We start from the raw sequence: 11,390 nt of genomic DNA, 5'->3' as shown, positions 1-11,390 counted from the left end.
GGTGCCTTTCCCTTCGCTGGGAGAACCGCCCGGAGCCGCTTCGTGCCCCGAGCCGGGCTCGCCGCCTACCTCAGCCGCTCGTCGGGCCCGCACCCGGTGCCCCCGGTGCTTCCGGGCCGTGCCGGGCCCGTGGCAGCCACTTGGCAACCGAACCGTTCAGGCAGGGCTGCGGGAGAACAGCGCCGAAAGGCTCTGCCCGCTACCTCCCTGCCGCCCAGAGCGCCTTCTGCCTTTACTCGTGCCATTCGTTAGCATCAAGCGTTCTAGACTAGTGTGACTGCGGCTCTTTATTTTATTATTTTTTATTTTCCCCCCCGGATGGGGTTTGCTGCGATGTGATGCCTCCTGTTGATGCAGACGCTGGGAGCAGTTGGTTGCTGCCTGCCTTAGGATGAAAGCTGTATCTCAGCAACCAGGCGTCTCCTGGCACGCTGCGTGCCCGCTCGCCGAGGTTTCCAAGCGGAACAGGTGAACTCCCCGGCGTCTCGGGGCTGAAATTTGACAGCTCGACCAGGCAGCGCTGTGCTTTGGTCATCTGAAACTCCTTCGCGGGGCTGCAGAGTGTACAGGCTTGAAGGCTGGCTCGAGAGCCCGCTGCCACCAAAAGTGTGGCCCAAACGCATGGGAAGCTGCGGCCGGTGGGGCGCTGGGTGGGTAGCTGGTGAGCTCAGCGTGCTGTCAGCCCGTCCAGGCTCGGTTATACAAACTGCTCACTGTTCCACGTAGTTCTGATTGCTACAACAGTTTCATTAGGTAATGCTTCGGCTAATTAAATAAAACAGAGGGTGTGGCCATGCTAACACTGTAAACTGTTGAAGGCTTCGGTTTCTGCAAGTGACGCTACCTTAAACAAAGCTATGCTGCATCCACTAAATGCAGCAACGTAATTTCTATAGTATGACACATTTCTGCACCGGGCCCGGGTACTGTGGAAACTTTACTGCTGATTGGATTAGATCTTGTGGTACGCTCCCTAGGCTAGGTGTGGTGGGAACTGGAAGAAACATGGTTTATAAATTATAAATCATTTTGTCTGCACATATTTGTTTTACGAAGCTATTGCATAGCTCTATTTTGTTGCTGGAACGCAGGGAAGGCTTTAGCGATATAAACAGCCCTAATGTGGGAAGCGTCTTTCAAGTCTTGGAATAACTTTGTCAGTGACATGTGCCACTATCATGTAATTATCCTTTGTGAAGTAAACTGCGGGTTTCTGCCAAGACATGTATGTTGTATCAGGCATCGGAAGGTAAAGACACTGACGTGATTAGTCTGCTTGATTTTGGGTGGTCAGCTGGGGCTGTAGTCCTGCTGACATCTTTGAAGTCAGACACGTTTGGTACTGGTTGAAGTGTTGGTGCACAAAGATCTCTCTTTTAAAGTACTGTGTCCATGGCAGTTAAGCAAAGCTGCGCAGTGTAAGGTGTGCGAGCATAATGTTTTGCTGCTGCTTCTCTTTCCCCACTTAAGCTGTGCTGGCATCGACCCTGCAGCAAACTGCTTCAGTTTGCTGAGCTGGTAGAAAACCAACCCAACAACAACAAAAAAGCGAATATTTTTCTGTTGGGTTAGTGAGTTGAACTGGCTCAGCATGCAGTCAGATGAGCATTGCATCTATCACAGAGGAGAGGCAGGATTGCTAGGGAGGAATAAGTGTTATCCTTCATCATTGTCAGGTTGCTAAACTTGCCCAATTTCACCTTATAAATTCATAGAAGGACTAAGACGACTTTTTTTTTAATCAGTACAGTGTTGTTTAAAATCTGCTGCTGGTGTACCGAGGCTAATGCAACTTGTGCTGTATAAACCAGTATACGCTGTATTAATGAGAAGAAATAGTGGTAGAATTCTGATAACAGAAGTTGAGAGTAGGGAGAGAACTTTCCTGGTTCAGTTGCTATATTAGGCTGGATCAGAATGAATGTAATATTTATCTGTAGACGTAAGTGCGTGGAAGATCTGTGTATCATTGTTCTAATGATGTAATAGACTTTAATGGACGACTCTGTCGAGGATAAAATTACGTGTATGCGTACATCTGAAACCTTTGTCAATATACTGCAGAAAGAATAGAGCAAATAAAATAACAAATCAATTAAAGGAGTCAATTGAAACAGATGCTAACAGATTCTGCCTGTGTTTCAGCTCTGTAAGAACAGGCTCACTGAGGCCAAGATTTCACACAAAGTGTGATCCATGGCAAAAAGGTGCCCAAGTTTAGAACAAAAAAAAAAAAACATACCTTTTCCTCTGACATTTCCTGCTTATATGAATGTGATGTGTTATGTTTGCTGGTAGGAAAATACAGCAGGTGGAATTGTCACACCAAAACAGAAAAATCTGGATTTAGTGTTCAGGCCCTTAAAGCATTTCATGGGATGGAATAGTAATTATTTAAATCGGATATTTAAATTGGAATAATAAATAGGATTTTTTTTTTTTTTTTTAGTGAGTTCAAGAAAAAGTCATCTCAGCAGAGCCCTAGTGCCAGTCATTGCATTGCCAGGTCAGAGGCAGTGTGCTGGTGGCCACTCTTCAGTCGGTGTGTAGCTGTTTGGTTGTGTTTTTGTTTTGTTTTGTTTTTGTTTACTTTGAGTTTGCTGTTTGTTTGCTTTGGTGTTGTTATTTTTGACCTCTGAAATGTTGTTACTGAGACATTGTGCTTCTGAATGCAGCTTCAGAGCAAAGTGACTTTCCCTGAAGTTTTCATGCACTTTAGTGATGCGCTGAGAAACACAGTGATCGATCTGCAGCTGACAGAGCCGCAGATGAAGTTGCTGCTCTGCTCACGGGTCCTTGGTATTGTTGAAGATTGCAAGTCGTGTTGTACACTCTCAATATTGACAGGTTTGGTTGTTGTACTCAGCCAAAGGAGTTGCCTATAAAGTCTAACACTGTCTTGGTGGAGTGTTCCTTGTGGCATAAAGGCTACAGGACGCTGGCCTTTTGAAGGCAGGGCTTGTTGAAGAAGTTGAGCTTATTCTGCTGAATGGATTTATTCTGGGCTGCATGGAGTGAGAATTTTCCAATTTGCAATGTACAGTCACTGGAGATGGAATGACTGAACTTGTATTAAGGCTAAGGCAACAAGTGCAGGAGGGTTTTATCGTTCTTGAAAGTAGCATGTGTTGCTTCTTTCCTCCTCTGTCATAAATGTAGAACTCCTGAATGGATAGGCAAACCCTTGTGTGCATCTCCTTAATAAATGGTGCATTGTCTGTGCCTTTGTACTCCGATTTCTTCACGAACAATGAATCAAGTTACGCTAGCTGTCACAACATTCGTTTCAATAGATTTCCTCAGAGCACCTCCTAGCACGTGATGCAGCAGAGTAAGACGTACAGTGCATTTTATTTTTGGTTAAACTACTGAACCATTTTTTACTTCCAGCCTCTGCTTTTACATCGTCTGTGATGAAGCAGGGATGCTTTTGCAAGCTGCCGTATCTTCTCCCAGCAGAAGTCTGTTGTAAATACCATCCTCAGCTTATACTTGGGCAGAACCGTTCAGAAATGTTTCATTTATAGAGGAATCTTCAGTGTAGTTTGGATGCAGATTTAGTATCTGGCTGATGTCAGTGGTTTTGTCTTAGAGCTCATGCAACATGTTCCTATTTTTCTGGTATTTTCTGGTGTTTGATGGATGTGGGACTGTTGATATCGTTTTTATCTTACTGGTTAATGGTTAGAGGTAGTGACATCTGCTTTGGCATTTGTTGCTGCTTTTCTGCCTGCAAATGTGTGTTGCATCTTGACTGTGCTCTTCTTTACAATGGCTTTAATATCCCTAAAAGCTTTTTAAATGTTTAAACGTTTTTCTAGCTTAAGACAGATCAAATGTCACATATACATAGCTTTTAAAATCTTCTGGGGTGTTGTTTTTAATCAGTATGTTCCAAAGCTGGAAGAAGCAGAATGTGTTTTACTGTTCGCACTGCAAGCCAAAATACGGAGTGTTTTATAAAATTTTACTTTAAATGTTTACTTGAGCAGCTAACATTTGCAATCTCCTTGGGCAGTGTTGGTTATTGTCAGTGTTGTCTTGCATCGACTTCAAGTAATTGCTATCGTTCTACGTGCCCTCACTCATGGCGTGCGGTGCAGTCTGGACCAGTAAAATATTCCTGAGTTGGGTAATACCAGCAGCAGGGCAGATCAAATACCAAGCAGAACCACCTGAACAGCCACCCTGGATGGTGTGAACCCATTGACTGTGTAGTTTGGCACAACTGAAAAATCCCGAGAAGAAAAGTCCCCAACTTTCGGGCTGAAGTCATTTGGGAGGAGTGAAGCAGAAGTTGCAAGCTCAGAGGTGGTACAGTGAGGAAGTGCTGAGATGCAGTTTGTTTTTGTGAAGCGTTGGCCAGTTGGGGTTGGACTTGGGCATTGAATTATTAACATCCTTTTAGAGCCACAGCCCCTGAAATGTGTTTCATTTGAAGGCTTATATAATAAATGAGCACTGAGAGAAGGCAGGGGGAGGACCCGGCTGGTTGTGCAGAGCAGGCTGTAGTTTGTTATAGCTGTTTGTTTGTTACACAAATTTTATTAGTAGATTGTTGCACTGGAACTTGTCCCCAGTCCCAAGGAAGGTCAGTAGATCACCAGCATCAAATTTTGCCTTGAGAGAGTTTCCTCTACATATATTGAGGCTTTTTTTTTTTTTTTTAATGTTAATTTGATAAGAGAATAACCAAGTCTTAGAACAAAGTAGTATGGCTATTTTGAGCTGTTGTTTATTTGGGGTAAGGCAATATGGTGAAAGCTCAGAAAAATGAGTAGGAAAAGGTATTTGTATTGCAGACTCCAGCACGTCACTAGAAACTGTTTTCTGCGGTATTTAAGGAGACGTGGAAAGTGTTTCTGGCATCTTTAAATAGAAATTCCCTCCCTTTCAGCAGGCTGGCTCAGCAAAGCGGGGTCTGACCATGCGTGTCCACCTGTGCCCGTCTGTTACTACCAGCAATCCACAGCTGGCTGGACTTCGAGAGGGGCTTTGGGATTCTGAAGTCAGCTTGCCATTATTTGTAATGGAAAATTTAAAATACTTTGCCAACAGGAAAAATGTCCCTAACGCCTTTGTGTCTGCGTGCATTTTCCTTGTGGCTATGTGGTGGGCGCTGTGTGAGGCTCACGTGTGGTGGGACACGCTGGAGCTGGCTGCGTGGCCTCCCCACGTGCACTTGAGCTCCAGTGGTGTCTCCACAGCGAGGAGGAGGTGGTGGCAGTGCCACCAGCCCCGCTCCCTCTCCTCGAGGGAGAGGCAATAGCAGCTTCAAGCCTTTGCCCTTGGGTGATGGGTGCAGGTTACGCTGTGTGTCACACACCAGTACGGGACCGGGGTATTGATCATGTTCCCCAAGGCTTCCTTTCCTCTCCTTCTGCTTGCCTGAGGATGGAGCCTGTGGTGCAACACAGCTCAAACAGCGAAAAAGAACCAAAAAGCTACTTCCAGTCCTTACCAGTCGACTTCACTTTACCACAGAACCCCATCAACTTTCTGCCTGAACAAGGTAAGAAAGAGCAAGGGATGAGGAAAGGCAGGCGGCTTTTCTATCGGCACCACGGCTTTGTGGTGGCTTAACCTGCGTCGAGTGCTGGCCTCGTGTATTCCCAGGCTGTAACAAAAACACTTTTAACGGGCTTAAACATTTAAGAACATCCCTCAGAAGTCAATATTAATAATTTCTTTCTTTCCCTACCCTTAGCAAAACTTCATCTTTTCCTTTTGTGTGATTTGTTTTAATTTGGCATCCCTTGTGTTGTAATAAGACACAGAGTCCTGAGGAGCAGTGTTCCCCCTGCACACGGTGCTTTTTTTTGGCGTTCCACATAACCACTAAATGCTAACAAAAACTGTGACCAACCTCCTGGTCACAGTCTCTGCCTTCTCTGAATCCATATGATTCAGTTTCCTCTCCTGTTTCCTTATTTCGGTGTCATGACTTCTGAATTTCCTCTTTCTTTTGCTCGAGGTTGTGCTACCAAGAAAAAAAAAATTTTTCTGAGGATACTTGAAAAACTGTACAATGAGACCACTGTGCCAGTTCCTTTTCTTCCTTTTTGCTGCTCTCTGCTAGTTCTTCACAAGTTTGTTCCATTTCTCTGTCATACCTGTCTTTTTCTCCATTCTTTCTCATTTTTTTACATCCTGCTTTCCTGCCTCTTTTCCTAGTCCTGGTCTCTTGACATTTTTGAGAACCTTTGTTAAGCATATCTTATTCTCACATCGCCCTTTCATTTCACAAATGCTACTCTCTTACTATATTGACTTGTTATTTTGTTACCTGCTGTTTCTGCTGTTCAATACCATCCTTGGTATGTGTAGTAAATAGAATTCTTTTTTTTCTTCTCTTTTTTTTTTTTTTTTTTTTTTTTTCCCCCCGTGTACTTCTCTTCGTTACTGTTTCTTCCTTTCTGGTGTCATCTCATGCCCTTTCTGGTCCATCAGTCTTCAGTTTGGCTTCCCATAGGAACTGCCTTTGTGGAAGAGAGCGGTGATTTTTATTTTATTTTTTCTTGCAGGAGTTCAGATTATAGCCTTTTCTTGCCGGTTCCCACTTAACGTGCTCATCTGCAGCAGTTCTGCTGCACCTCCTTACGTGTAGGATTATCTGCTGTGGACAAATGAGTAAAGAGAAGAGGGGCCCGTGGTGTAGGCTTGAAATGTCCGAGCACAGTGGGGTTTGCACCTTCGCCGCTCACTCGACCAGGCTGGGCAAAGCAGCATGCAATGAACCTGGGCAGGCAGGCAGCATCTACCAGGGAGCAGTCAGATAACCAGATCAGGTTTGCTGAATCTGCGGTCTCCTACCTTTGGTCACAAACCCTTCAGATCCTCGTGGCCTTATCCAGCCTGCAGATAACCTTTGGCTTCCACAGGTTCTTTGGAATTTCAGTTGTTGAGCTTCTTTTTGTCCAACCCCCACCCTCCTTCTTTTAAGTTGCGTGTTAGATGATGTTGGATCATTCAGTTTAGAAAAAAATATGTATATTTTTGAAGCAGTCGTTTCAGAATGCAATTTTTACAATGTGTTTATTCTTAAAGTTGCTCATGTGACATTTTTTTTGTTGATGTACGATGTGTTTTCAAAAATAGTTTAAACTTCCTAGTATTATTCTATGGTCAGTATTAATTTCAGAGCATTTCAGTGTTTAACTGGTCTGCTACATGGCATGTAAATCCTATAAATAGATTGGCAACTGTATCTTGATTTACTTTTTTTTCTCCTCTGCCCCCTGGCTGTACTCTTGGTAGCATTGAAGTGCCTGCTGGCTCGTTTAACTTCTGGCAGGGGCAGGGCATTCATTTAGACGAGTACTTCTGTAGAAAGAAGTTATTTTATTAATCTTTAGCAATTCAGGTGGTGAGAACCGACATCGTTTGTAGGTAGATCTTAAAAAGTTAATAAATTCTCCCCTGCAGAGGAGGAGAGAGGGACATAAAGACCTTTATAGTTATGAATTACGTTGCGTATGAAAACGACTGCAGCGTTGGCTTCCTGAAACTGTAGACAGCTCCGGAGTGCTCAGTTCGATGTTTTTTTTTTTTGTTGTTGTTGTTGTTTTTTTTTCCATCTTCCCCCCCAAACAGCAGCAACCTGAGTTGAGCAAAGCAGCTTGGTGGAGCTCAGCAGGCTGCGCTGAAACCAGCGCGAGGCCGATCCCAGACCTGGGGCTGGCACTGCAGGTATTTGTTAGGAAAATACAGCAGGGTGCTATGTGATCACTCCCTGGCTTTTACAGTAAGAAGCTGAGGAGCCTTTTATAGAGCAGCACAGTGTTCTGAGCTGAGGCACTGCAGCAGTGCTGCTGAGCATCAGCACAGAGCTGGGAGCGATCAGCAGCACTGAGGTGTTCACAAGGCGGGTTTGCTGCTTCAGCCTGGCTTGTGCTCTGCTTAGCACGGGCAATAGGCTGGCAGCCTTTTCTCAGTGTCAGGCTGAAAGGTACAATGAATAATTTCTCACACATTTTTAATAAATCTGGCACTTTCCTTGAAGAGTTTAGGAATACCTAGAGTATATTACAATACTGCATTCACAGGGCATAACAGGCTATATAGGGTTGTGTGTTTATAATAAGGAGGACAGTTCTAGTCCCGGATAAGTTTTCTTAAATATATTGGCAATTGAAAGGATAAGAGTAAATCCCAAGCCATTACTTAAGAAATGGTTGCTTGTTGAGAAGTTCTTATGCTAAACTTACGTATCAGGTGGGTTTTGTCACATTTCTGTTTGGGCCAGAAACCTGATAATGTGCAGCAGCTCTCAAACTTGGTTCTTTATGGAAAATTCCTGCACTTTTATTAATGCTCGCTTTCCACTTCTCTAGCACAACACTTCTTTGCTCCAGTGGTGGAGAAGATAACTAAGATCATTTCCAGGGCCAGGGCCTTTGCAGCATGAGTGACGTGAGGCTCCACACTGTGGGTCTGCATGAACAAGCTCTGCAGCACCTGTTCTAAAAGCAAAATCTGCCATCTTTTGCAATGAAAACAATAAGAAATAACTAATTCCATAAATTACCTGCCTTTTCTTTTGCTGGTTGTAGTGTCCTGCTGTGGGGTTCTGTTCTGTCTTGAACAGGGACAAGTGATACACTCATCTGGCATTGGCACAACTGAGTATTCTCCTCAAACCTTTATGGGTTCAAGCTGTATTGCCTCTGTTTCCCCTTCAAGTGCAGTATTTCAGCATGGTCATCTTCTGTTGGCTTTGCGGGAATACTTACTGCTGTGGTATGAATTGAATGTCCTCTGTTTTTTTTAGGAAGTTTACTCTTATTTGCAACAAATAAAGAAAACAAAAGCAAAACCCGCTTTATCTAGAGAATCACGTGGTTTCTGAACAACTGCAGGGCATAAACAGATTTGTAGTTTGCTACCAAATTTCTGACTTTGTTCATGATGCAGGTTTGAAATTGTATAAAGTGAATATCCATCCTAGTGATTGAGATCATATGATCTTTAGCATATGACCTTTGATTTTTATGTGAATATTTTTTTTTAGAGAAATTGACATGATGTGGACCAATAAATCAAATGAGGTGCCTCTACGAAGTCCAAGGCATAACCGAGCCAAGGATTCTACCAGAGGTAGGGATTTTTATTTTGTTTCATTGCTTTATTCTAAAACACGTTTTATTGTGACTGCTTTCAAATGTTGTGGAGTTTTTATAGACAGCATTCTTCTGCCTCAGTTTGGAAGCTAAGGCCATGTGTTACACGGCTCACGGCTTCCTTTCTGCAGAGGTAGCAGTTTTGTACTCTGATCTGCAGAGTATTTGCTGATCTGCAGTAGGAATTGCCAGCCTGTGGTATAGTTGCCAAGATAGCACAGACAGATATTTTTTTGACTGTTGTAGAGGGGGAACAGTGCAGGAACATAAATTGGGAACAGTAGTCTCTCGAAAGAAGTGCCTGAGAGGCAGCCACTCCTGATTCTCTTGCTCAGTTCCAAAGTGGTAAAGAGCTGAGGCTGTTGAAAAGCAGCAGTACATCACCACTAAGATGACTGGCAGTGCTTACATCACCCTGAGTTGGAGGAATCCAGTTAGCTTTTTACTGTCATGATTAGCCTGTAATTTAGGGAGAGGGTGAGTATGCTGCCATCCGTAAGAGGAAGAAAGTTCTTGTATGGGAGAGCAGCTGAGTCACATGTTAAGTCTGTGGTTCAAGATCAAGCATATGATCGCCACTATGACAAAACTGAATGCCAGAAATTATTTTACAAGTAGAAACAGATGAGTATTTTATCTGTGAGAGGATGTTATTGTTGATTGTCTCTTGAGATAGCTTCAGTTTCTTTTCAAATTACATACGTTGTTAGACTGAGGTGTCCTGTAGACATGAAGCACTGTCTTTCAAGGACAAAGCAAAGTCTTTTCTGTGCTAATTCCTTATCCTTATTCCTTGATGTTGTTGCATCTTACCTGAAATGAAAGTGTCAGTTGTTTGTTTTGTTTTGGTTTGTTTTTTTTACTGTAAGGAGACTCTTACTTTTTATTTTTTAACTTTCTAATACTACTGTCCTCCATGGCTCCTATCCACATTAAGGTTTTGCACATTAGATTTTTTATTTTTCTTGAAAGAAAGAAGGGAACTGAAGACATAATTATTTTTAGAGGAAAGTACTACTGTATCCTACTGACCTCGGTTGTGCGTAGAGCTCATGCTGTCTATTAAGGTTGAAAGTTGATTAGTGCCTCCTGTCTGCTCTTCACAAGTATTACTTCTTTTTTGTTTGTAGGGTGTAGAGTTCAAACGGGTTACTATTCAAAATTCACGAGTTCAAAGCTTGTTTTTTGAGTAGTCTTTCATTGACCATGTATTCATGCTCAGTTGACTGGAGAAGAAAGGACGGGAGAGAAACAAAAACCAAAACCAAAACAACAACAAAAAAGTAGTTACCTTACATTTTCCTATTACACTATAGGTTATTTGTGTTGGGGTAGATAACTGTCTTTACGTTATCTTTTAAACATCTTCTATAATGAGTGGTAGATTTGGTTCCAAGTATAATAATGCATTCAACCTAACCTGGTGAACTCATTACATTTGACATTAAATACTTTATTGCTTTGTTAAGATGAATCTTGACTGATAACAGCCTCTCACTGAGGATAGTGACAGGCTAGAATTGAGTCATTTAAAGAACTTGATTAGTGAGCCAAGGAAAATTGTTTTGAAGCAACATTTTCTTTCATAATTTTCCATTTACTAATAAGAAATCTATTTATTTGTTTCTGCTCTCCACAATCCACCTGCAGCATGGATTACTTTTTCTCAGACTAAGGCTGCTGTAAGTATTTATTCTTTTTTTTACCTCTTTTCAAATCAGCTTAAGCAATAGCTTTAACTAAATATTATTTTACTCAGTGATTTGCTTTTAGACGAGTTGAAAATTGAGCGTGTGGTTGGAGTACGTGCATGTTGAACAGTCCTGGATTTTGGAACACGTTTTCCACAGGCAATAGAAGAAATTTTTGCCACAGCAAGCTTAGTCTTCAGTATGGTGCTACCTGCTAAGTCTCAAGTGTAGTATTACTTTAAGAAACTGACTTCAGTAAAGCCAAACAGCTTGAGTTTGGGGGTAATTCAGCTCTTTTCCAGAGCCTTGTCAGTTTAAATAGCTGAGCATCAGTTTGGGATTTTGCTTGTGAAATCCTGTATCATGCTCTCTTTTTGAAAAGAGCATTATAGTACGTATTCCAAGTGGATTTAATACTTCATTGACACTGTGTTAAGACTCTGAATGGCATGTTGTTATTAATTTCTTCACAACAGCTTACTTATGGAAACAAAACTATGCAGCAAAACCTAGTATAATCTTTTTTAAATAAGTCTTAATAATCTTACAGTTTCTGGTCATAAGGCCAGTTTTTCAGGAT

The 11,390-nt window shown here is 42.4% G+C and overlaps 1 protein-coding gene across 4 annotated transcripts in view; it reads left to right on the top strand.

The window, feature by feature from the left end:
- The first annotated feature begins 357 nt into the window (after positions 1-357).
- CEP350 (centrosomal protein 350) overlaps positions 358-11,390 on the top strand; it is a 71,254-nt gene continuing 60,221 nt past the window's right edge. For all 4 annotated transcript variants that reach the window (XM_035333771.1, XM_035333769.1, XM_035333767.1 and 1 more), the window contains exons 1-3: positions 358-468; positions 9,011-9,096; positions 10,758-10,801. In XM_035333771.1, coding sequence (XP_035189662.1) covers positions 392-468; positions 9,011-9,096; positions 10,758-10,801 — 207 coding nt within the window. In that variant the 5' untranslated portion in view covers positions 358-391. The remainder of the gene's footprint in view (positions 469-9,010; positions 9,097-10,757; positions 10,802-11,390) is intronic.

This window comes from Oxyura jamaicensis, chromosome 8, assembly GCF_011077185.1.
Source record: "Oxyura jamaicensis isolate SHBP4307 breed ruddy duck chromosome 8, BPBGC_Ojam_1.0, whole genome shotgun sequence".
Lineage (NCBI taxonomy): Eukaryota > Metazoa > Chordata > Aves > Anseriformes > Anatidae > Oxyura > Oxyura jamaicensis.
Note: the sequence above shows the minus strand (reverse complement) of the source record. Positions and strands in the feature narration are given on the sequence as shown.